This window comes from Trichechus manatus, unplaced genomic scaffold, assembly GCF_000243295.1.
Source record: "Trichechus manatus latirostris isolate Lorelei unplaced genomic scaffold, TriManLat1.0 scaffold00008, whole genome shotgun sequence".
Classification (NCBI taxonomy): Eukaryota; Metazoa; Chordata; class Mammalia; order Sirenia; family Trichechidae; genus Trichechus; species Trichechus manatus.
Window position 1 is genome coordinate 26,195,687 of NW_004443944.1, and position 26,194 is coordinate 26,221,880.

Consider the following 26,194-nt stretch of genomic DNA (forward strand, 5'->3'; position numbering starts at 1 on the left):
ATAAAACAACATGTGTACTACTGTTTCATGAGAAACTATTTGTTCTGTAAGCCTTCACCTGAAGTACAATAAAATATTAAAAAAAAAACAAATTAAAAAAGAAAAAAAAGAAAGAAAACCCACCGAAGGACACAGGAATATAACAAATGTGGTTACAAATAGGGCATGTGTAGAGTGGGAACAGGATAGATGGAGCCATGGGAAGCAGTGACATCTTTTAATGTATACCTTTCTATGCCATTTTGATTTCTGACTGTGAATTTATTATCTATTTTTTAAAATAAAAGTTAAATTTATCTATAAAAAAAGTTTATCCCTCCACATTTAGCACATGACCATCAACATAAACACTGTGTGTGTAAAGGTGATATGACAAAGCACTACAGCACCTGAACATACATATTCATAAAACATACACTGCATACACCACATCCCTCCACTCCAGGCCTCAGTAACAACTCACTTGTTCAGATGTCTTTTCAATATGACAAAATAGGTCCTTTCATCCTCCTACTGATGCCCATTCCCAACTGGTTGAACTAGTTGTTGAGCAAAGTATAAACAATTGGCTGATCAAAAATTTTCACTTGGTTGTTTTGACATCTAAAGAAAGTTTTAAAGTAATTTTGGAAAGAAGCCTATGTATCTGCATTCAGGCTAGGAAACAAAAACATCTAAGAGCATTTTACACCAAACTACTCCATGAAGAACAGGAGAAATTCTACTCAGAACAGAGCCCAAAGGAGTAAATTAAGAACTCTTCCTAGAAAACGGAAAGAAAATAACACATCAAGAATAGAAGGCACATTTAAGTGAGAATCAGTTATTTTTGTAAGTTTAGTAAATATTTTGAAGGCAACTCAGCGACAGTCTGTGAAAAACTTACATAGGGAAAATGACTTGACCATAAATAGAAATGACCACTTCTTAAAGAATCAGGGTGACGTAAAAGCTAAAAGGCCAGTCAATTTTAACACTGGGAACACAAAATCCTTCTCCACTTTAGTGTGAGGGCATTTTCAATACACGAAGGAAGCCCGGGTATTAGAAAGTTGTACCTTGATGCCTGGACAGAGCTTATTCTAGCTCTGTGCTGTCCAATACAGTAGCCACAAGCCACATGTGGCTATTGAACACTTAAATTGTGGCTAGTGCAACTGGAGGAGAGAACTGAATTTTTAACTGTATCTACTTAAAAAAACAAACCTTGTTCTGAGAAGTTGTAGTCAGTCAAAATATCAAGTCCATAATGCCATGGAAGCTAGTGGATTCAGATGTTAAAAAAAGAACTTCAACAAAGCAAATCTGACTAAGTGAAGTTTTACAAATTCCATATACTTTATCTTAAAAAATTCAGAATCCATATTGTAAAAAGTCAATTTGGCCATTCAAGACCTGATACATTTTTTATCCATTTCAAATGCTCAATAGCCACATGTGGCTAGGGGCTACCTTATTGGATAGCACAGGTATAGAACATTTCCATCATCACAGAAAGTTCTAACAGACAGTGCTCCTTGGATCCTTTATTCAATCATGAAAATGGTGTCAGAGACCACAGTTTAACTCCTAAACTATTTATTAATAATGTAGCAGGTCCCATGCTAAATGCCATCAGGATTACAGAGAAACAAGAAACACAGTTTCTCCGTCAAAACACAATGTACTAAAAAAGACATGACTAGTAAGAATGAAATAAATGCTAAACTGACGTGATGAGGTGGGAAGTAGTGATTAATTCTAATAAATGAAAACACTATGGATTTGGTTGGAGTCAGACAAGCAACCACCTTCACTTATTAAGTGCACCGAGTTCAAGTTTTGGCATCAGACAGCCCTGGGCTCATGTCCTAGCTGTAGGTCACTGAACAAGGCACTTAATCTCTCTGTATCTTTGTCTTCTCATCTATAAAATGGGGATAATAATGCCGGCCTACTTACAACATAAGGCCCTCTCATATGAGATTAGGGATAAAGCGCTTCATAAGTGAATATACTCTCTAAACTGTTATTTTCAACAACTCAGAGCGAGGTGGGGAACCAAGAAGCCTTCACCAAAAAAAAAAAAAAAGGACATTTGAGATGGACTGAAATCCTACCCAACAGGATTCTGCAGAAAGACAATTCACATTTTTGCCACATCTCAGCACAGGTTACAAATAATATTTAAATGGCACACTAGGGTACATGAAAGAGGCTCTGGCAGCCCCAGGCTCTATGCAAGTGCCTAGAGGGCTGAAGGTATCCCTATCTCAGTATAGCCCATGAAATTTAGGAGTCTGCTAGAAGGCTAGAACTGAATTTGATGGGGGGCGGTGGGGTGGGGGGTTGGCAAGGGCGGTACTCCAAAAACTTTATTTTGGAGCCTGCCAACCTGATATAGTCTCACCAGCTCTAAGGCCTTGGAAATGGCACTTAGCCACTCCGAGCTTCAGTTTCCTCGTCTGTAAAATGAAGGTGACACCCTCCACCTCACAGATAGTAGAGAACACACATAAACTCACTTCCCCTGCTAGAAAGGGCCTACCACATCTAGGCTGTCCAGCACAACTCTTGAGGTCCCGTAACATCTCCTCATCCTTCCATTATGGCACTCGTTCGGGTATCGGAGGTATAGGTGCCCATCTTTCGCCACCAACTGTAAGCAACTTAAGGACTCCGCCTCACACTGAATAATCAATAGCCTCATCTCACCACAATTAACCAAATGCCTTCACCACGCTAAATGCTCATCTGGATTATTCTGTTTACTCCTCACCGCAAGGAGTTGTTTCAGCATGTTTTTCCTTATCTGCAAAATTCTTAGTTCATTTAAAAAAAAAAAAAAAATCTGTTGCCATCAGGTTGATTCCAACTCATAACCACCCTACAGGACTGAGCAGAACCTCTCCACAGGGTTTCCAAGGAGCAGCTGGTGGATTCAAACTGCCCACCTTTTTGGTTAGCAGCCATAGCTCTTAATCACCGCGCCACCAGGCCTCCTTCTACTTCCTAACCCCTTGCCATCTAGTCGATTCCAACTCATAGCGACCATACAGTACAGAGAAGAACTGCCCCGTAGGTTTTCAAGGAGCAGCTGGTGGATTCGAACTGCCAACCTTTTGGTTAACAACCTAATACTTAACCACTGTGTCACCAGGGCTACTCTTACTTTACAGGACTCTGAGAATTAAGGAAACTGAGTGACAGGGAGGTGAAGTTGTTGGTATTAGTAAGTAGCAAAGTCAGGCTTAGATTCCAGGCTGCCGGCCTCTGGAGCTAACATACTATCAAGCGCCCAACCCAGTGCCAGGTTGAGCTCAGAGAATGTCTGCCAGGTCTTCAGCAGGGTCTGCAATCAATGGCAGATGCATAAAAGGAGGGGCCTGAGAGATAAGGGATAGATGATGTGGTCCCTTAAACTCTCTAAAATGCTGTTCTGAGGACTGAGTGCAAAGATATACATAGAGATCTTAGCATAGTGGCTGGCACAGAGTGAAGACTCTGTAAGTCACAGCTAAGCTTGCCTCCGCTTTACAGATGAGGAAACAAAGGCAAAAAGAGCCCAACATCACTCAGCCAGTAAGTGGCTAGGCCAGGATTCTATCTAGGCAGTCTGACTCCTGAGCCCGCAGACTGTTACTCTGAACGCCCAGCACAATGCCTGCCACATAACAGGTAGGAGCTAATACCCTCCACCGGGCGCTGAAGGCAGCCGAGAAAATAACAGTTAAATGTGTGAAGAAGAGCCTGTGGGGGAACGGCTTAATGAACTGGGAGTCTGGGCACCTGGGCCCTGGTCAGTGGGACCTTGGACAAGTACCTTAAACCTTCCCGGGCCTCAGTTTTCCTCTCCAAGAAATGGGGATAACACTGTCTCCAACCTCAGAAGCGTGACCAGAAGCCCGTGTCTGGAAGACAAGACTCAATCAAGAAAGACAAGAGCCTGGGGGAAGGTGCAGGAGAGGACAATCCAGGATTGTGCCAAGGGGACGGGGAGAGAGTGTTTACCTTTGCGGAGCTCACGGTGCCACACGGAGACGATGGGCCCCGCGTGCTTGCGGTGGTGAATGAGCCACAAGGACAGGGTCTGCACGCTCTGCTGAGAGTTGCTCAGCTCCGAGAGCTTCTTCTCTAGAGCTGACTCGGAGAAGGAGGACATGGTGGCGACGCTGAGGGCCGACAGGGAGCGGCCTGGGCCGCCCAGTGCGGCAGGAAGAACGACGGCACAAGGCCGAGGCCTCACCTGACAGACTGCCGGGCTCTCTACTGACTGACAGACGACTCGGGTGGTGGTTGGGGGGATGGGATGGGTCTCCGCAGTAACAGCCGCCGGCGCCGCCGCCACAAGATGGCCACCCGACCTCTCACCCTGACGCGAGAGCAGGGTCAAGGGGCAAGAGCCGGAGTAGTTAGGCACCCGGAGGCGTCCGGAGCTGTAGAAAAACGTCCTTCCACGAGCGGCGGCCTCTCCGAACGTTGTTCAGGGCACTTCGAAGGTGATAAACCCGGCGAGAGAGCTCCGTTCCTCGGCTGCCGGAAGGCGTTAAGACCGCCCGCGCCCCTACGCCGGCGCACTGAGTGTCGCTGGAACCCTTTCTTCCGCGCCCGCGGAACCTTTCTTGCGCAGTACGGCGCATTAGTTATAACGTCACTTCCGGCGGGGCGGAGGAGGCGGGAGAGTAAGGGAAAGATTAGAAGACGAGGTAAGGAAAAAGTGGTGGGAGCCACTGGGAGCCCGCAGACTGGATCCCGGAGAGGGGGTCTTGTGGGGACACCAAGGCTGAGGGATCATGGCCTGGGTATAGGAGGGAGGGTTTCTTCCTTCACCTGGCAAGCCCCAGGCCGCACTTTTGCTTTGTACATGTCCAGCACTGTGACCGTCCCCCAAAAAGCTGCTTTTTGGTTCCTCCAAGGCACGCACGTGGGCTTTCTCCCCTTCGCGCCTTGGCCCTTACTATTCTCTCCCGAAGGGTGACGCGCCATTTCTAACCTACTTATCCTCCAGGACCCACTCTTTAATGTCCACTTCTGATGCTTTGTGACAGCACTGCCTTGGAACACCTTGTGCTCTCGGCTTCTAATTGGTTGAATTGGTTGCTTCGTTTAGGCGATTACACGAAACCCTTGCCCCCTGGGGGATCACCATCCAATTGACGTTTCTCAAATTCAAGTAATATGTTAACCTTTTCTTGGGGGAAGGAGAATTATCTTACCTTCCTAATGTGTCTGCTAACCTCCTTTAAGAAACACTATTTGAGAATCTGAAGCCTTATTCAATTTTTTTTTTTTTTAAGTTTTAAATTACAGTTAAAGCAGCAAAGTAGTTGTCTTTCTAATTACTATAGGGATGGTGTAGAGAGTTAGGTTATTGTCTTAGTTACCGAAGAAAAACCACAAGTGGATGGCTTTAACAAATTTATTGTGTCAAATTTATTTAGGGGGCTGTAAGTCCAAACTCAGGGCACTGGCTCCAGGGAACGCTTTCTCTCTGTCAGCTCTGGCGGAAGGTCCTTGTCATCAATCTTCCTCTGATGTAGGAGCTTCTCAGTGCAGGGACCTTGGGTCCAAAGGACACGCTCCACTCCTGGCTCTGCTTTCTTGGTGGTAATGAGGTCCCTCCTCTCTCTGCTCAATTCCTTTTTTTTATATCTCAAAAGAGAATGACTCAAAATACAACCTAATCCTGTAGATTGTGTCCTGCCTCGTTAACATAACTGCCTCTAATCCTGTCTGATTAACACAGAGGTTAGGATTCACAACACATAGGATAATTACATCAGATCACAAACTGGAAAACAACCACACAGTACTGGGAATCATGACCTAGCCAAGTTGACACACATTTTTGGAGCAACACAATTCAATCCATAACAGTTATCGTAGACATAGCAGAATGTTCAGGTTTTTTAACTCATTGTCGAACTTCCCAGTTGTGGGCAGACCCCAGTTTAGGAGACATTCTTCTAGTTGGTGCCTCTGTTTTTCGCTCTTACTACACTGTATTGTAGTTCTTTGCTTACACGCCTTTATCCCTTCCCCGTACTACTAAACCTGTTGCTGTCTAGTTGATTCCAACTCATAGTGATCCTATAGGACAGTATAACTGCCCCTTAGGGTTTCCAAGCCTGTAATCTTTATGGAAGCAGACTGCACATCTTTCTCCCATGGAGCACCTAGTGCCTTGGAACCACTAACCTTTGGGTTAGTAGCTGAACTTGTAACCACTGCACCACCAGCGGTCCTTCTCCAGATTAGAATCATCATAATCATAGCTAACACTTAGTGAGCACTTGCTATGTGCCAGACACTGTGTTTTCACACAGTAACTCATTTAATTCTCACAGTAAAGCTATGAGGTAGGTATTATATTATCCCCATTTTAAGTGACCTACCCAAAATCACATAACTAAGATTTGAGGGAAGGGACTGCATTTTATCCATCCCTTTGTCCCCAGCACTTGAGTCATAGCTGATTGAATGAATTAATATAGAAGAAGTGGGTAGCTTAAAATCAGTAACTAGTCATAATTATAAGCTAGGACTTTTGAGTCCAAATCTGTACAGTATTAAATACCGTAACAGTCATGTATGGGGTACTTTTGTACCAACTTGCTGTGTATTAAGTACGTTACATACATTTTATTTAATCCTTACAATCCCATGGGGGGGAATTATTATCTCTATTTAATAGATAAGAAAACGTAAAGTATGGTTAAGTAACCTGTCCAAGAACACACAGCTAGGAAGTGGCAGAGCCAGGAGTCAAATTAAGGTTATGTGATGTGTGATCTTCACTCCTGAGCCACTGGTGTATTCATTCATTCAGCAAATAAATTTTGAGCCCCTATATCTGAATTGGAAACCCTGATGTCGTAGTGGTTAAGTGCTATGGCTGCTGACCAAAAGGTCAGCAGTTCAAATCCACTAGGCATTCCTTGGAAACTCTATGGGGTGGTTCTACTCTGTCCTGTAGGGTCACTGTGAATTGTAATCGATTCAACAGCAATGGCTTTGGTTTCTTTGTTTTGTATCTGAATCAGGGTCCCTGGGTGGTACAAACACTCTCAGTTGCTAACCGAAAGTTTGGAGGTTCGAGTCTGGCCAGAGGTACCTCAGAGGAAAAGCCTGGTGATCTGCTTCCGAAAAATGAGTCAGTGAAAACCCTATGGAGTATAGTTCTACTCTGACACACAGGGTCACCATGAGTTGGAAGATAGCAACTGGTTTTCTGGGTATGTCTGAATCACTGTTCTAGGCCAAAAAAACAGACAAAATCCATGTCCTCGGAAGTTTATGTTCTACTGGGGAAGATAAATAAACACATGAAAATACAAAATGAGTCAGGAAGTGATAAGTACCTAGGATAAAAAAGAGAATAGGGGGATGAGAAATGTACAGATGTGGGTGGATAGCAGTCTGTCATGTGGTGGTCAGAGAAGGTATCACTGATAAAGGTGACATTTGATCAGAGCCCTAAAACAAATGAGAGAACAAGGCATATGTTATATGGGAGAATATTATTCCAGGCAGAAGGAAAACCAAGTGCAAACTCCTGAGGGTTAGACCACTGCTAACGTTTTTTAGGACAGTAAGGCTGGAGTGACGTGAACTGGAGGGTGGGTGGAAATGAACTCAGAAAAGTAGAAACAGGCCAGATCACATGGGGACCTATAGGCCATAGTATTACTCTGTTATGTCTTCTGTGTTATGTTACTCTGTATGAAATGAGAGTTCATTGGATGGTTTTCAGAAAAGGAGCATTGTTGTGGCTGCTAAGTAGAAAAAAGACAGTAAGGGTGCAAAGGTAGAAGCAAGAAGACTAGTTAGGCGTCTGTTGTAATAATCTAGGTGATAGGGTATATTAGTCCAGGGTGGTAACCAGTGGAGGTGGTGAGAAGGAGTTAGATTCTGGAGATACAGTGAAACCTGTGAGAGCCAGAACTTGACAGGACTGCTTTGTTTTTCTGGGTCTTGAAAGTTTTCCGCCTTTGACAGGGTGTAGTCTTACCACTTTTCTATCACTTATTTTAGTGGAAAATTTTGAGTTTTCCTTCTCTGACAGGTTTCTTCCTTACACAGGTTCTGGCTTTTGCAGATGTTACTGTATTTTGGAGGAAGAGGTAACAGGATTTGCTGACAGATTGGATATAGGGTGTGAAAGAAAAACAAGATGGCCCCAAGGGTTTTAGCCTAAGCAGCAGTAAGAATGAGGCTTCCATTTACTGAATCGAGGAAAGAGCAGATCTGGAGAGTAAGAGCAGGAGATTGGATCTGTACATGTGCAATTCAAAATGCCTATCCGTGTACAAGTAGTCCTCGACTTATGACGGGGTTCCGTTCTGATATAAATCGGTTCCGATGTAAATCGAATACCTCTTTTTTTTAGTTTTCATTATTATTGCCTTTTATTATCACTGTCTTTATAAATCAAATCTTTATTTGTCTTTGGGAGTTGGAAACATTACATCTAAACTTATAGCTATATTTTAATGCATACATTAAAAAAAACCCACTGCCATCTAGTCGATTCCAACTCGTAGTGACCGTATAGGATAGAGTAGAACTGCCCCATAGGGTTTCCGAGGAGCGCCTGGTGGATTCAGACTACCAGCCTTTGGATTAGCAGCTAAGTGCTTTAACCACTGCATCACCAGGGCTCCCCTAATACGTACATATATACATTAAAAAAAATACACAAATCATAAAAATTTGTTCCGACAATAAAGAAGAGTTGGATGATGGCAGTCTGTCTTTTGTGATAATAACGCCAGTTGTGGAAGGTTCTGAATCTTCTGGATTATCCCTGGGAATGGGGATGGCATTTCTAGTCAGGAAATTATTGAGAGTTGTCTGTATGGGCCTTTTCTTTTTTTCTTCATGTATTTTTCAGTGACATCTCACTGCTTCCTCAATCTATCAGCTTTAGCAAAGTGTTCAACATTTGGGTCCATGTTTTCAAGCAACTGAAGCCCTTGATTTAGTTTAGGAAACAATCTATACAGCAGTGTTTAAACAGTAAATCATAAAACTGAACATCTGTGAGTAAACATCTGAGAATAATAACATCAGCAAATTATGTGCTGCAACATTGTATGTAGTACATATTACCATAAGATGTTAAAAAAAAAAAAAGTATGGTTGTAAGTGCAGTTTGTCATAACTCAAATACATTGTAAATTGGGGACTATGTGTAGAGATGTCTAAAAGACAGTTGGATCTATGGGTTTTGGGTTCAAGGGAAAGATCTGGGCTAGAGATATAAATGGGAATCAGGAACAGAAGGTATAGAAAGAGGGCCTGTACAGTGAAATCTGTAAGAGCTGGAACTTGTTGGGACTGCCTTGTTTTTCCAGGTCACACAAGTTTTCCGCCTTTGAAAGGATGCAGTCACCACTCTTCTATCACTCTGTTTAGTGAAAAATATTTGAGTTTTCCTTCTATGATGGGTTTCCGCCTTACACAGGTTCCAGCTTTCGCAGGTTTTACTATATAGAAGGGCCCCAGAGGCTGAGTCCTAGGATACTTCAATCTTTAGCAGTCTGAAAGATGATTTTTCTCCTTTAACCTGATAATATTAATTGTTGTTGCTGTTAGTTGCTGTGGAGTCGATTCCAACATATGAAGACTCCATGTGTTACAGAGTAGAACTACTCCATAGGATTTTTTTGGCTGTAATCTTAACGGAAGCAGATCACCGGGTCTTTTCTTCTGTGGTACCGCTGGATGGGTTCAAATCACCAACCTTTAGGTTAGCAGTTGAATGCAAAACATTTGCACCACCAAGGGACCTTAGTATTAATTGCATTGGTTGATCTTTTTCAAATATTAAGGCAACCTTACATCTCTGGAATAAACCCCACTTTGTCATGGTGTATAATTCTTTTTATATCTTGCTGAATTATATTTCCTGATTTTTTTGTGTCCATATTCAAGAGGGATATTGGTCTATGTTGTTGTGTGCCATTGAGTCTGCTGCAACTCATAGTGACCCTGTATGACAGAGTAGAAGTACTCCATAGGGTTTCCTAGGCTATAATCTGTATGGGAGCAGATCACCATGTCTTTTCTTCTGCAGAGCCACTGGTTGAGTTTGAACCACCGACCTTTTGGTTAGAAGCTTATGGGAGCAGATCACCATGTCTTTTCTTCTGCAGAGCCACTGGTTGAGTTTGAACCACCGACCTTTTGGTTAGAAGCTTATGGGAGCAGATCACCATGTCTTTTCTTCTGCAGAGCCACTGGTTGAGTTTGAACCACCGACCTTTTGGTTAGCAGCTGAGTGCTTAACCACTGGGCCACCAGGGCTCCTTTCTTAGTCTATAGGGTTTGTTTTGCTTTTTTATTGTTTTTATCTGGTTTTGGTATCAGGGTAGTATGATACTACTATGAGGGTAGTAGCTTCATAAAATGAATTGGGAAGTATTCCATCTTCTATTTTCTGGAGGAGATTTATAGAATTGATTTTAATTCGTCTTTAAACATTTGGTAGAATTCTCCAGTGAAACCACCTGGGCCTGGAGATTTCTTTTTCTTTTTCTTTTTTGGAATTTTTAAATGATAAGTTCAATCTCCTTAATAGTTATCTGGAGTCCCTGGGTGGCCCAAGTGGTTAATGCACTCAGCTCCTAACAGAAAAGTTGGAGGTTTGAGTCCACCCGCAGGTGCCTCAGAAGAAAGGTCTATTTCTGAAAAGTCAGCCGTTGAAAACCCTATGGAGCACAGTTCTACTCTGACACACATGAGTTGCCATGAGTCCAAACTGACTGGACAGCAACTGGTACTGGTAATAGTTATATGGTTATTCAAATATTCTATTTCATATTGTGTGAGTTATAATAATTTGTATTTTTAAAGGAATTTGCCCATTTGTTCTGTCTCTTAGTGGTCAGTTGTGTGTATTGAGTTATTTGTAGTATTCCGTTATCCTTTAGACGTCTGAAAATGTCTTAATTTCACTTTCAATTCTGATGAACATTTTTGCTGGGTATAGGATTCTGTATTGACAGTTCTTTTTTTTTTTTTTTTTTTTTTTTGTAAGTACCTGAAAAGTATTGTGCCACTTCCCTCTGGCCCACATGGTTTCTAATAATAAGTCCACTGTCATTCGAATTGTTTTGCCCCTGTTAGATAAGATGTTGTTTTTCTCTGGCTGCTTTCAAGACTTTTTCTTTGTCTTTAGTTTTCAGAAATTTAATTATGAATGTCTTGATGTCGCTTTCTCTGCTTTTATCCTGTTTGGGGTTCACTAAGCTTCATGAATCTATAGGTTTACATCTCTTTCCAAATTTGGGAAGTTTTCAGCCATTTTTTCTTCAAGTAATTTTTCAGCCAGCGTTTTTTTCCCTTCTCCTTCAAGAACTCTTAGATCTTTTGTTATAGTCTCACAGGTCTTTGAGACTCTGCTTTTGTTTGGTTGGTTTTTCAGTTGATGTTCTCTCTCATGTTCTACTGGGTAATCTCTATTGTTCTGTCTTCCAGTTCACTGATCCTTTCCTCTGTGCCCTCCATTCTGCTGTTGAGCCCATTACTAAGCTTTTTATTTGTATTATTGTATTCTTCAGTTCTAAAATATCTATTTGGTTCTTTATACCTTCTGTTTCTTTGCTGAGGCTTTCTATTTTTTCATTTCTTACAAGCATGTTCATGATTGCTTATTGAAGCATTTTAATCATGGCTGCTTAATGTCTTTGTCAGAGAGTTCTAACATGTCTGTTGTCTTGGTGTTGACACCTGTTGGTTGTCATTTTTCATTCAGTTTGGGATCTTCCTGGTTCTTGGTATAAGGAGTGATCTTCAATTGAAACCTAGACATTTTTGTATTATGTTGAGATTCTAGGTCTTATTTAAGCCTCTTGTTTTAGCTGGATTTCTCTGACACTGCTCCCATAGGGGAAAGGGGGCCTCATTACTGCCAGGTGAAGGTGGAAGTCTAGGTTCCCCACTCACCCTCCATTGCCACCCAAGGTGAAGGGGGGGCTCCTCGTCACTGCTGGGCAGAGGTAGGAGTTCTGGCTCCCCGCGTGGTCTTCACTGACACTGCAGTGGTGGTAGGGGTGGTGAGTCATTATCACCTGGTAGAGATGAAGGTCCCTGTGCCCTGCTTGGCTTTCTCTGGCACCACTTCGGGGGTGGGTGTTGGGGTACCTCATTATAGCTGCATGAAGGTAGAAGTCTAAGTTCTGCACTGAGCCTTTTCTGGCACAGGTTGGGGTGAGTCTGCCGTTTATTTCTGTGGTGTTTGGCTGAAGTGGAGCAGTTATTGTCTAAAAGTTTTCGGTCTTGCTAGGCTGTGCTTTCCTGGTCCTTTGGCTAGAAAGGGCAGGCTTTTTCTTGGGGCTTCTTTTGTCTGCACCTGTTGGTGTTTCCGCGTTTCCAGCTTCTTCAGTTCCAAGTCTGGGATATATGAGGCAAAAATAAACTCGGGGAACTCACCGCCAGGTCATTCCTCGGTCCTCAGGTCCCTAGCCGATTTATTTTCTTCTCTTCACCTTTTAGAGTCTTATGTTTGTTTTCTATATAACATCCAGGGTTTTTAGTTATACTTAGTGGAAAGATAGGAAAATGTACATCTACTCCATCTTCCTGGAAGCAGAAATCATCTGTTTATTTTATATATATATATATCCTGGAGAGTTTATCTCAGTTTCCAGTGCCAGGGCATAATTTGGGGGGTAGGGCCAGCACTATCATGTGTATTTTTTTTTTTTTCAAACAAAAGATCACACATATTTGTTACTGACTCAACATATTAATGCCAAAGCATGAAAACAAAGGAAGAAACCAGAATTTTCCCGATACAACATGTTCAATTGTTCACATAGTGGTGAAATTTTCAACTTGATATGGTAGGATGCTGGTGAGCTTGACAGAGCATAAATCTGTGTGCCATCATGTGTGTGATCCTTATAGACCCAGGTTGGTTCTTCTTCAGTGTCTCCTCTTAGAATCATGCCTGATTTTATTACCAGTTTTCATTCAAATCCATTGGGGAATGGGACAATTTTGTTTTCTTGGCCAGGAATCTCTTGATCCTGAAAGTCTTCTGAGAAGACATGGTGAGGATGGGAGGCAGCCATACACACAAAGATGGCAGAGAAAGGGAGAGAGCTATCATATGTATTGTGATGTACAGCTTTGGTTAAGAACCACTGTTGTAGAATATACTGCCTTCCAAAGAGCTTCTGGTCTAGTGGGGACAGGTACATGGTATATATTTAATGCAAGGCAGTGTCACAATCATTCTACAGAGGAGAGTTGTAAACAGAGTACGGAGTGAGCCTAGAATAACTTAATTCTCACGAGGCAGCAGAGGGGACTAGGATTGGAAGGCTGTATGGGAAGTCTCCTGATTCCCCTCCTCCACATTCTATTATGTGCACTTACTGTTCTGCAGTACCCTTCTCCTTGCCGGGCTAGACCCTCTGCTTAACTTTGTATCTCCCCTCCCTCTTCAAGAGCTTAGCACAATGTATGACACCTAGAACATGCAAAGGAAACATTTCTAGGTAGAAAGGGGGATAGCTAGGAAGCACCAAAACTTCAGGGTGTGCTGAAGGTTTAATGTTTATTTTAGCTTCTTTTACGTGGTTATTAAATAAACATTTAGTGAGCGGGAACTGCTTGGCAGACACTGTACCAGATGCTGGGGAAGCCACCAATAAGGCTGCAGCACTAAAGAAGTGTACCATTTGGTTGGGGAGACAAATAAATCAATAATTTTACCCCACGACAGTAGTCCTCCGGCTCACTCTGAATGCTACTGCCAGATGGATTATTGAGCATGTATCTCTTTCATCCATGACTCTTATTCTTCCCAAGGGAGAGTGTATGTGTATGTAGAGTGTATACAGTGCAGGATTCTCAAACCTGACTGATCATTAGACTGTCCTAGTGAGCTTTTAAAATCATAGATTCCCAACCATGACACCACCACCACCCCCATATTGATTCTGATTCAGTAGATCTGATATGGGGCCCAGGAATCTATATTTAAATTATTTCCCCTTGATTCTGATAAACAGCCATGTTGAGAACTTTTGAAAGAATACATATAGCCTTTGGAGTCAGGCTTGAAATGAGTCCCATGTCTAACACCTGCTTGCTGTGTGACCTTGGGCATCTTAACCTCTCTGAGCCTTGGGTTACTCAGCTTGGGTGAGGAATTTATATCCGTAAAATACCTAACACATTGCCTGGCATATGGGTAGGTTTTTTCCAACAAGTATGGATCCTCTTCTTTCCATTCAAGAGCTTGTATTGGCAATTCTTATGTCTCTGAGATCTAAACCCAGTCTTCCTATCCATATGTTCAGAGTTAGAAGTTTTAGAGATCATTTTATCCATCAAGTTTATGTTATGTTGAAGGAACGGGAATTTGTGGAAATCATACAGCCAGGCACTGCAAGAGCCAGGACTAGATTCCAGATAGTCAGATTCCTGTTCTCACACTCATTCTGTCCCGGTCTTGGAAACATAGCCTAAAAGTAGGCTGCAGTATAACCAAAATCTGTGATTGCTCCCCAAGAATGAATTTAGCACAGTCTAGAGATCCACTGCGTGGAGGGATAACCCACCACAAGAGAAGAAGAGTATGGCAGTTTTTATCCAGAATCCTGTTCAGGCATAGCTGACATCAGAGCTCTACCAGGGAGAGAACCAGACCTTGGCCTCTGGTGATTGAGTCAACAAGTATTTACAGTATTGAATACCTGCTCTGTCCAGAAGCAGTAAACAAATAAGTAGATATTTGGTTTGATGAGTAGTGCACAGTGCTATGGAGGAAAATTTAAAAGGCAGGGAAGGGAGTACCAGGGTGAGGAGGAGTGAGAATGGGCTGCAGTTTTATACAGAGGTGATCAGAGAAGGACTCGCTGAGAACTCACATTTCAGCAAAGTCCTGAAAGCGGTGACGGAGCGAGCCATGAGAATGTGTGGGAGAACAGCAAGTACAAAGGCCCAGAGTCTGTGATTTCATCAGAATAGCACCCTGGCCAGGGCAGCTAACTTGCTTGCCATGATGACATCTCTATCTTGTCCCTGACTTTAGGTGCTCTGGCTTTTCTCCCATCCAGCCTTTGCTTGCGGCAGGACTTTTACCTTGAGCAGCCTTCCTGATCAGCCCCAAGTGTGTAGTCCCCCCACCCCAACAGGTCCTTCTCCTTCCGTGAGCACTTTTCTGTTGTGTTCATTCTTTTTCTAAATTCCTTTTGTACTTCTTTTTTCATTTTTTTCTTCCTTTTTCTCTTCTTGATTGTATAATATTGTTTAAGTGTCTGTAAAGTGTAACACCATGTCCTGTACAAATTGATCCATTTTCTTTACCACCTGTAAGCCATGGCCCAGGGAGCTTACATAGCCCATGCATGTGACAAGGCAGAGAGAGATGGGGAGGCAGTTGAGGGGACTGCCAGGGGATGAGTTGACTCATGGTCTCCAGTTGCAAATCTCTTCCCCCACCTCTCCAGTGGCTACTTCCCATGTCCACACTGGGTACTTTGAACCAAGAAGGGTTTAGATTGTTGTTGTTGCTAATGGTGTTTAGTGCCATCAAATCAGTTCCAACACATAGCGACACTATGCACAACAGAACGAAACATTGCCCGATCCTGCGCCATCCTCACACTCCTTGCTATGCTTGAGCCCATTGTTGCGGCCACTGTGTCAGTCCATCTGGCTGAGAGTCTTCCCCTTTTTTGCTGACCCTCTGTTTTACCAAGCATGATGTCCTTCTCCAGGGACTTAACCCTCCTGATAATATATTGAAAGTATGTGAGATGATGTCTCGCCATCCTTGCTTGTAAGGAACCTTCTGGCTGTATTTCTTCCAAGACAGATTTGTTCATTCTTTTGGCAGTCCGTGGCATATTCAATATTCTTTGCCATCACCATGATTCAAAGGTATCAATTCTTCTTTACGCTTCCTTATTCATTGCCCAGCTTTCACAGGCATATGTAGTGATTGAAAACACCATGGCTTGGGTCAGGCGCACCTTAGCCTTCAAGGTGACGTCCTTGCTTTTTAACACTTCAAAGAGTTGTCTTGCAGCAGATTTGCCCAGTGCAATGCGTTGATTTCTTGAATGCAGCTTCAGTGGGTATTGATTATGGATCCAAGTAAAATGAAGTCCTTGACAACTTCAATATTTTCTCCGTTTATCATATTGCTTAGATTTAGCACTCAAGAACTGTTTATTCAGTTACTGTCTGCCACAGTTAAACTCTGGGTTGTTTTCCCTACTCACCCAGAGGATCAGCTTTTGTTGTGAATGCCTCATCCCAGAATCACTTTCTGGGCCACAATGCCCTTATTGCTGTCGGTTGTATAAACATCAAACTTGGCTTCACCCATTTAAATAATCAGAGTTGCATTTTATAGGAATAAAATCTAGGACACCTAACACTCTAAATCTCTCTAAAACTGTTCCTTCTGTAGTTGACATATTGTCACACAAGTGTGATTTCATGGCCATCCCATAAAGCTATGTGATTGCCTTTTATAGTCATGTGAAAGTAGCTATGTGTTATACTGTCTTCCTTATAAAAAGCTGGTTTATCTATTTCTGAGCCTATATCCCATTCTTTTTCATGTCTCTGATTGTGCTAGAATCTAGAGCATTACATATGTTCACCTTTAAAATAATAGATACTGCCAAACGGTTTTCTAAAATGGTTGTACCAGTTTATACTCCCACAAGTACTGATTGAGAGTTCTGATTGTTTCATATCCTCGCCAACACCTGGGTTTTTTTTTTTCCCCCCCTCTCTTTTTTAAAGTTAGGCCTACTGGCGGGTATGTAATGGTATTGTTTTATGGTTTTATATTGTATTTTCTTGACTAATGATGGTTAGTGTCTTTTATATGTTTGATTGGCCATTTGTGTATCTTCTTTTGTGATATGTGTTCAAGTTCTCCATTTCCTGTTGGGTTGTCAGTCTTTCTTAATGATTTGTAAGAATCCCTTATATATTCTGGATATGAGTGTTTTGTCAGATACAGCAAATATCTTCCCTCACTTTATGTGACTGTCATAGTGGTGTCTTTTGATGAACAGTTGTTAATTTTTTAGTGTAGTCCAATTTTTTTTTTTTCTTTTATGGTTAACCCTCTTTGGTATTCTGTTTAAGAAATCTTTGTCTACTCCAAGATCAGATATTTTTCTTTATTTTGTTCAGAAAGCTTTACTGTTTTACGTTTCACATTTAAATCTACAGCACACCTGGAATTGATTTTTTGGTGTGAGATGGAGTCAAGGTGTGTATACATACGGAATCTTTGGGTGACACAAATGCTTACACTCTTAACTTTTAGCTGAATAGTTGGCACTTCGAACCCACCCATTATCTGATTTCAGTAGCTACTGTTAAGGTATAATAATTAAAGATAGTATGGTATTTGCATAAAGAAAGACAAATAGATTAATAGAACAGAATAGAGTTAAAAAATAGTCCCACACATACAACAGGGACTCCAGAAATAGAGCCACACACCTGACAAAGGTGACACTACAGTGAAGTGGGGAAAAGAATAGTCTTTTCAATTAAAGGTGCTAGGTCACTTGGCTATCTGTATAATACATACATATGTACATATAAAATATATATATATATATATACCCACTCCTCACTTATTGATATGGTTAGGTTCCAAAGACCAGGTCATTATGCAAAAATCAGCATTATGTGAAAATGGAGGATGACCACATCAGATCACAAAATGGAGGATAACTACATCTTTATATAACTGCCAAACCTGATTTAATGTAATCACTCTTATAGTTGGGTTTCTGTCTACCATCTTACCATTTGTTTTCTATTTGAACCACCTGTTTTGCTTTCTTAGCTTTTCTTGCATTAGTAAAAATATTTGTTATCCCTTTTTTATGCTGTATTAACTTGTTAGGTATATACATTCTTTTGCATTTCTTCAGACCTTACCCTACAGATTTCAACAGGCATTCTTGACATGTTATAGTCTGGGTCTAATGCAAGTTATTTTACCACTTCCAGACACTGCTAGAATCTTAGAGCACTTAACTCCTTTCATTGCTGTTTTGCATTTTAGTATTATATACACTTAAACTACAAAAGACATAGTTATAGTTATTGTTTTGTACAATTAATATTCTTTTATGTTGCCCTATTCCAGTGCCTTCATTTCCTTCTACAATTCTGTATTTCTGTCGGGATTCATGTTCTCCCTTTAGTTTTTCTTTTAGTGTAGGCCTGATAGCAGTGGATCTCCTCATTTTTGTTTATCTAAAAACATCTTTATTTACCTTTATTTTTGAAAGATTTTTTTGTTGGGTATATGATTCATGGTTTTTAGTTATTTTCTTTCAGCATTTTAAAGATATCATTCCATTGTCTTCTGAATTTCATCATGACTGTTGAGAAGTCAGCTATGAGTCTTATTGTTCTGCTGCTTTTAAGATTTTTCCCTTTGATTTTCAGCAGTTTGACTTGAAGCGTTTGTGTATACTTTTCTCTGTATTTTTCATGCTTAGGATTTGTTGAGCTTCTTGAATCTTTCAGCTGATGTCTTTCATTTGTTTTGGACAATTCTCAGCACTTACCTGTTTGAATATTGCTTCAGCCCTATTCTCCTGATCGTCTGGAACTTACTTATATATTGTTGTTAGGTGCCGTTGAGTCGGTTCTGACTCATGGCAACCCTATGTACAACAGAACGAAACACTACATGGTCCTGCGCCATCCTCACAATCATTACAGCCACTGTGTCAGTCCATCTCACTGAGGGTCTTCCTCTTTTTTTCTTACCCTCTACTTTTCTAAGGATGATGTCCTTCTCCAGGGATTGGTCCCTCCTGATACTATATCCAAAGTATGTGAGGTGAAGTGTCGCCATCCTTGCTTCCAAGGAACACTCTGGCTGTGCTTCTTCCAGGACAGACTTGTTCGTTTTTCTGGCAGTCCATGGTATATTCAATATTCTTTGCCAAGACAGTAATTCCACGGCATCAATTCTTCTTCAGTCTTCCTTATTCATTGTCCAGCTTCCACATGCATATAAGGCAATTGAAAATACCATGGCTTGGGTCAGGCAAACCTTAGTCCTAAAGGTGACATCTTTGCTTTTTAACACTTTAAATAGGTCTTTTGCAATGTATTTGCACAATGCAATACATCATTTGAGTTCTTCACTGCTACTTCTGTGGGCATCGATTGTGGATCCAAGTAAAATGAAATCCTTGACAACTTTAGTATTTTCTCTGTTTATCATGATGTTGCTTATTGGTCCAGTTGTGAGGTTTTTTGTTTTCTTTATGTTGAGGTGTAATCCATACTGAAGGCTGTGGTCTTTGATCTTCATCAGTGCTTCAAGTCCTCTTCGCTTTCAGCAAACAAGGTTGTATCATCTACATATCGCAGGTTGTTAATAAGTCTTCCACCAATCCTAATGCTGCGTTCTTCTTCATATAGCTCAGCTTCTCGGATTATTTGCTCAGCATACAGATTGAATAAGTATAGTGAAAGGATACAACCCTGATGCACACCTTTCTTGATTTGAAACTATGCAGTATTCCCTTGCTCTTTTGGAATGACTGCCTCTTGGTCTATGTACAGGTTCCACATGTGCAAAATTAAGTGTTCTGGAATTCCCATTCTTTGCCGTGTTATCTGTAATTTGTTATGATCCACACAGTTGAATGCCTTTGCATAGTCAATAAAACACAGGTAAACATCTTTTTGGTATTATCTGCTTTCAGCCAAGATCCATCTGACATCAGCAATGATATCCCTCATTCCATATCCTCTTCTGAATCTAGCTTGAATTTCTGGCTGTTCCCTGTCGATGTACTGCTGCAACTGCTTTTGAGTGATCTTCAGCAAAATTTTACTTACGTGTGATACTAATGATATTGTTCAATAATTTCCGCATTTGGTCGAATCACTTTTCTTTGAAATGGGCACAGATACAGATCTCTTCCAGTCGGTTGGCCAGGTAGCTGTCTTCCAAATTTCTTGGCATAGATGAGTGAGCACCTCCAGCAGTGCATCCCTTTGTTGACACATCTCAATTGGTGTTCTGTCAATTCCTGGAGCCTAAATTCCTGGAGAATTCCAAGGGTCCTGGAATTTACATGTTAGATCTTTCAGTATATTCTATATGTCTCTTATGTTGGCTATATTTACCTTTCTTTTTTTCTCTGTTTGCTTGAGTTTGGGTGTTTTTTATTGACCTGTCTTCCATTTCATTAATCTTGTCTGCTGAGTCCAATTTGCTATTAAAACCTTTCATTGAGTTCTTAATTATACATATTGTATTTTTCAGTTTTAGGGTGTTTATTTGATTATATATATAGATAGGTAATTTAAATCCAATTCTCTGGTAAAATTCTTCATCCTTTCATTTACTTTGATTTTTGTAATTTATTTGGCTTTTTTCTAGTCATCAGCAGGATTATTGGTCTGCTTCATTCTACTACATGTTACATGAAAGCAGAATCTGTACAGATATTTTTGGGTGCTTTGCCGTGTGCCAGATGCTCTTCTAGGTTCTTGGTATAGGATTGTCTCTGCCTTCAAAGAATCCCCAGTCTAAAGTAGTTAAGACAGACATATACACAAATAGTACAGTGTGCTAAATTGTAATAGAGGTATATGCAGTGGTAGGACAAAGGAGGCGAATGTGAAATAGCACCACCTGTTTTGAAAACTGCAAGGTTTGTAATTTTATCTGGTTACAGTTTAGAGTTCAAGGGGTGGAGCAATGAGATGAGGCTGGAGAGAGAGGCAGAGGCCTGATAGTGAAGGAAGGGCCTTGTATGCCTTGGTAAAAATGTGTTTGTACTTTAAGCAGGCTGTGGAGAGTAACTGACGAATTTTAAGCATGGAGAAGAGTGATCAGATTTTTGTTTTAGAAAGATTACGTGTCAGTTTGAAATGTGGGCAAACATACAAGCCAAGGGGCCAGGGAGAAAACTCTTACAGTTGGCCCAGTATTAAATAGGTGATGATCATCATCAACAGATGTGAAAGATGTCGAAGGGATAGAATTGATGAAATCTGTGCAATGAAGAGGGAGGTGAAGAAAAGCAGAGACGCCAAAGTTTCTGTCTTGGGTGAGGACTAGGTGGACAACGATACCATAGTCACAAAGGGAGTGTAGTAGAAAGAGCAGATGAGTTCAGTTTTGGACATACTGTGTGTTCTCATTTCATTAGCTGTTACAGTTTTTATCATATAATCTGAGAACATAGTTTGAGAACCTCTATCCCAGGGGGTCCCAGGGTACCTTCTTGCAACTGCTGAGATAAATAAGAGAGATGCAGTGCTCCAGGCCATTGGCTTAATCCCAACTTTAATTAGAGACATTCTGATTTTATCTGTTTCATATATTGGGTTTTCACTTATTTTTTTTTTTAAGAAAGTTTTCGATGGCTAAAAGAAAAAACATTACTCACCAGTGTTTCGTTTTTAATTAATCTGCCTTAGGTATCTGTTGTGAATCATTTGTTGTTTGAACAATACTTTCTCAAGTAGCTTCCTCTGGTAGGGTATATAGGTGATATCTCTGTGACTCCTTGCTTACTGTTCTTTCACCCTGACAGGTGTATAGGATTTGGGGGGCCACAATTCTTTATTCAGAGTCAGTAGATGCTATTCCACTGTCTTCTAGCTTCCATTGTTGCAAATGAGAAATCCAACTCAGTCATTTGTTGTTTCTTCCTAAAAGCATGTTTGGTTTTTTTATCTTTATTTTTACAGTTCAGGAATTTTACCAGAATGTGGCTGGACATGTATCTTTCAATCTTTTCAATCCCCAGATAAATCTTTCCGCAGTTCAGGGAAATGTTTTACTCTTCCCTGCCAAGAACCCGCTCAGAGACCAGCAGTGCCCTTTTCACAGGGGTCAGGTTGCTCAGCAGGCCAGACTTTCTCTAGGGTATTGGAGTTCTGATTGTTGCCCTGGAGCCCTCTCCTGACTCGTGGAAAACCCAGCACCAGCTCTCTCTCTCTGGATTGAGCAAGTCTTGCCCACACACACCAGACATCACTTGCCTGCCAGCTCTGCAGCCACAGGGTTCAGGAGAGGGTTGGATTGGGGCAGGGGAAGGGAGCAGGAACACTTTCTTGTCATCGTCTTCTCAGAAGCCCTCAGCAAGTAGAACTGAGAGGAGTTAGAAAAGAAAGGAAGGAAAGAAAGAAAGAAAAGAGAAAGGAAAAAAGGAACCCGACCAGACTAGGCGATCTCTAAACCACCATTTTACAGTTGTACACGTTTATAGTCTCCAGCTTCAGTTCAGTCCTCAGTACCCTTGGGCCACACTTTTATGTCTTCCCAGCCTGCTCTGCTTCCCCAAAGGGAATATTTGAGACTTGGATTTCTCTCCTCAAGCCCCCTCCTTACCCCACTTCTTGTTCACTCTTAGCCCATGACTTTCAGTTTCCCCTCACAGAGAAAAGAGACACTGTCAGGTGTTAAGTTGCTCAGCTTCTTTGCTTACCTGTAAACCTGTCTCCTTTCACTGCCTGCCTGCCGTCCGTCTTTCCATCCTGCATGACTCTGTCTTCTCCCATGATTTCTGTGATAGCGTGTGCTTCTGGTTTCCCATTTCTCTGGGCCCTCCCTTTCAGTTTGCTTTGCTTTCAGACTCACCCAGCTCTACTCCATCTCCCGTAGTGCTGGCTGCCAGGGGATCTTTCTGATGCATAAAGTTGATCATATCATCCCCTGCTTAAAATCCTTCAGTAACAAGAACAGGTAAAACTAATCTGTAGTTAGTGGTGAAGGTTGTACAACATTGCAAATGTAATTCATGCCACTGAATTGTATACTTTAAAAATGGCTAAAGTGGGGAAAACCCAACTAATTATAGTGATAGGAATCAGAATAATGGTTACCTGTGGGCAGGGCAGGATAGGAGTTGATTGTGAAAGGGCATGAGGGAGCCTTCTAGAATGCTAGAAATATTCTGTATCTTGATTTGGGTGTGTACATACCTAAAAATCCACTGAGCTGTACATTAAGACTAGTGCATTTTACGCTGTGTATGTTATACCTTAATTCAAAAAACAAAATCTTCATTGGTACCTCGTCACTTCCACGGGTTAAAATCCAGACTCCTTAGAATAACCCACAGCTTCCTATTGATTCCTACCTCAAGTCTTGACTCAAGCACCTTCTCCCTGTGAAACCCATCCTGACTTTCCCAGGGTTATAACACAGGAGTTCTTTTCCACTTAGTACTGTAAGCATTTAAAAAAAAAAAAAACCCAGTTGCCATCAAGTTGATTCCAACTCATGGCGACCTATGTGTATCAAAATGGAGCTGTGCTCCATAGGGTTTTCAGTGGCTGACTTTTTTTTTTTAATTAGATCACCAGGCCTTTCTTCCAAGGTGCCTCTGGGTAGACTCAAACTTCCAAACTTTTGCTTAGCAGCTGAGCACACTAACCAGTTGCACCACCCACGAACTACTATAAACATAGGCCTATCCTAATCCTTAAGAGACTGCATTATAGCTGCATGTCTGCTTCCCTCACTAGACTGGGGGCTTCCTGAGAATAGGAACCATCTCTTTTCAATTCCATTGCTCCCCTGGTGCTTCATGCAGTGACTGACACATAGGCCCCCAGTAAAATGTCTGTTACATGAAGGAATGCAAGTTCCTTTGTATTTGCTTTGAGTTTGACTTTTACCAGAAAGTTTCTTTCCTCCGGCCTACAGGATGTTGCCTCACTGAGAAGAAGGCTGTTGCACAATGGGGGTTTTTGATACTCCTCAGGAGGCCTTTGGCATCTTACGTCCAGTCTGTGTTCAGCTCACAAAGAGCCAGACGGTGGAGAACGTGGAACATCTGCAGGCACAATTGCGAGCCGTGAGTGACTCTGCCCTTCAGGAACTTCAGCAGTACGTCCTCTTCCCTTTGCGATTTACCCTGAAGACCCCAGGTCCCAAAAGAGAGCGCTTGATCCAGAGCGTGGTGGAATGCCTCACGTTTGTCCTCTCTTCAACATGCGTGAAGGAACAAGAACTTCTCCAGGAACTCTTTTCAGAACTCTCTGCTTGCCTATATTCACCTAACTCCAAAAAACCCGCAGCTGTCTCAGAGGAGTTGAAATTGGCTGTGATCCGGGGACTCAGTGCATTAATGCACTCGGCTTATGGGGACATCATTCTGACTTTTTATGAGCCCTCCATTCTGCCTCGTTTAGGATTTGCTATATCTTTACTGCTAGACCTAGCAGAACAGGAGAAATCAAAGCAAGTTAAAATTGCTGCCTTGCAATGTTTACAGGTTCTCCTCCTTCAATGTGATTGTCAGGACCATCCGAGGTCCTTGGATGAGCATGAGCAAAAGCAGCTGGGGGATTTGTTTGCTTCCTTTTTACCTGGAATCTCAACTGCACTGACCAGGGTTATCACAGGAGACTTTAAACAAGGTCACAGCATTGTTGTATCTTCCCTAAGGCTCTTTTACAAGACAGTGGGCTTTATTATGGCTGATGAACAGCTTAGAAAAGTATCAAAGGTCCAAGCAAAGCCTGCAGTTGAGCGGAGAGTAGCAGAACTGATGATTCACAGGACAGCAGATTGGGTTAAAAATACTGGGGACAAGCTGACTATCCTTATTAAAAAGATAATTGAATGTGTTTCAGTTCACCCACACTGGAAGGTGAGGCTGGAACTGGTAGAACTTGTCGAGGCCCTTCTTTTGAAGTGCAACCAGTCACTGGTTGAATCTGCTGGTCCCCTTCTGAAGGCTTTGGTGGGTCTGGTGAACGATGAGAGTCCTGAAGTCCAAGCCCAGTGCGATAAAGTTCTGAGACATTTTGCAGATCAGAAGGTAGTGGTGGGCAACAGAGCCTTTGCCGACATCTTGTCAGAAAACCTGCATTCCCTTGCTACATCTCTTCCCCGCCTAATGAACTCCCAAGATGATCAAGGAAAATTCTCTACTCTCTCCTTGTTACTTGGTTATCTGAAACTCTTGGGCCCAAAAGTGAACTTCATCCTCAACTCCGTGGCCCATCTGCAGCGCCTTTCCAAAGCACTCATCCAAGTTCTAGAACTAGATGTGGCTGGCATCAAAGTCGTTGAAGAGCGGTGTTGGAACTCGGATGATCTGAGTGCTTCTCCAAAGGCCTCAGCCGCACGGCCATGGAATCAGATCCAGAGGAGATATTTCCGCTTCTTCACTGATGAGAGGATTTTCCTGCTCTTAAGACAGATCTGTCAGCTTCTTGGTTTTTATGGGAACCTCTATTTACTTGTGGATCACTTTATGGAACTGTACCGTGAATCTGTGGTTTACCGGAAACAAGCCTCCATGATCGTTAATGAACTGGTTGCAGGGGCTGCTGGGCTGGAGGTGGAGGATCTCCATAAAAAGCATATTCAAACAAGCCCGGAGGAACTGCGAGAGATCGTGACATCTGTACTTGAAGAATACACAAGCCAAGAGAACTGGTATTTGGTTACCTGTATCGAAGCTGAGGAAATGGGAGAGGAGCTAACGATGAAGCAGTCAAGCCTCCAGGCCATCACATCTAATGCACACACTTGCCAAGTTACATCTTCTCCAGCCTTATCAAAGCCAAGTCCCACTGTTTGCTCTATGAACAGCAACATCTGGCAAATATGCATCCAGTTGGAAGGGATTGGCCACTTTGCATATGCACTAGGAAATGACTTTCGTTTGCTCTTGATGTCGGCCCTGTATCCCGTACTAGAGAAGGCTGGAGACCAAACCCTGCTCATTAGTCAGGCAGCTACCAGCACCATGATGGACATGTGCCATGCATGTGGCTATGACTCCCTACAGCACCTGATCAATCAAAATTCAGACTATTTGGTGAATGGGATCTCTTTAAATCTGCGTCATCTGGCTCAGCATCCTCATACTCCAAAGGTCTTGGAAGTCATGCTGCGGAACTCTGATGCTAGCCTGCTTCCTTTGGTGGCAGATGTGGTTCAAGATGTCTTGGCCACCCTGGACCAGTTTTACGATAAGAGAGCTACTTCCTTTGTCAGTGTTCTGCATGCCCTGCTGGCAGCATTAGGTACAGTGAGAATCCTCTTTAATGCCAATTTGGGGGACAGGGCTAATATCCTAGTTTGCTTAACCTTGTTTTTTTTTTTTTTAATTGTACGTCAGGTGAAGGCTTACAGAACAAATAGTTTCTCATGAAACAGTAGTACACATATTGTTTTATGACATTGGTTAACAACCCCACAACATGTCAA

General features: G+C 42.0%; 2 protein-coding genes across 3 annotated transcripts in view; one reads left to right on the forward strand and one right to left on the reverse strand.

The window, feature by feature from the left end:
- Positions 1-4,487, reverse strand: part of RPRD1B (regulation of nuclear pre-mRNA domain containing 1B) — a 65,159-nt gene extending 60,672 nt beyond the window's left edge. For both annotated transcript variants that reach the window (XM_004370352.2, XM_023724735.1), the window contains exon 1: positions 3,991-4,487. In XM_004370352.2, coding sequence (XP_004370409.1) covers positions 3,991-4,141 — 151 coding nt within the window. In that variant the 5' untranslated portion in view covers positions 4,142-4,487. The remainder of the gene's footprint in view (positions 1-3,990) is intronic.
- Positions 4,488-4,650: 163 nt separating this feature from the next.
- TTI1 (TELO2 interacting protein 1) overlaps positions 4,651-26,194 on the forward strand; it is a 50,692-nt gene continuing 29,148 nt past the window's right edge. The window contains exons 1-2 of the mRNA XM_004370353.2: positions 4,651-4,685; positions 23,675-26,010. Of these exons, the coding sequence (XP_004370410.1) occupies positions 23,709-26,010 (2,302 nt within the window). The 5' untranslated portion in view covers positions 4,651-4,685; positions 23,675-23,708. The remainder of the gene's footprint in view (positions 4,686-23,674; positions 26,011-26,194) is intronic.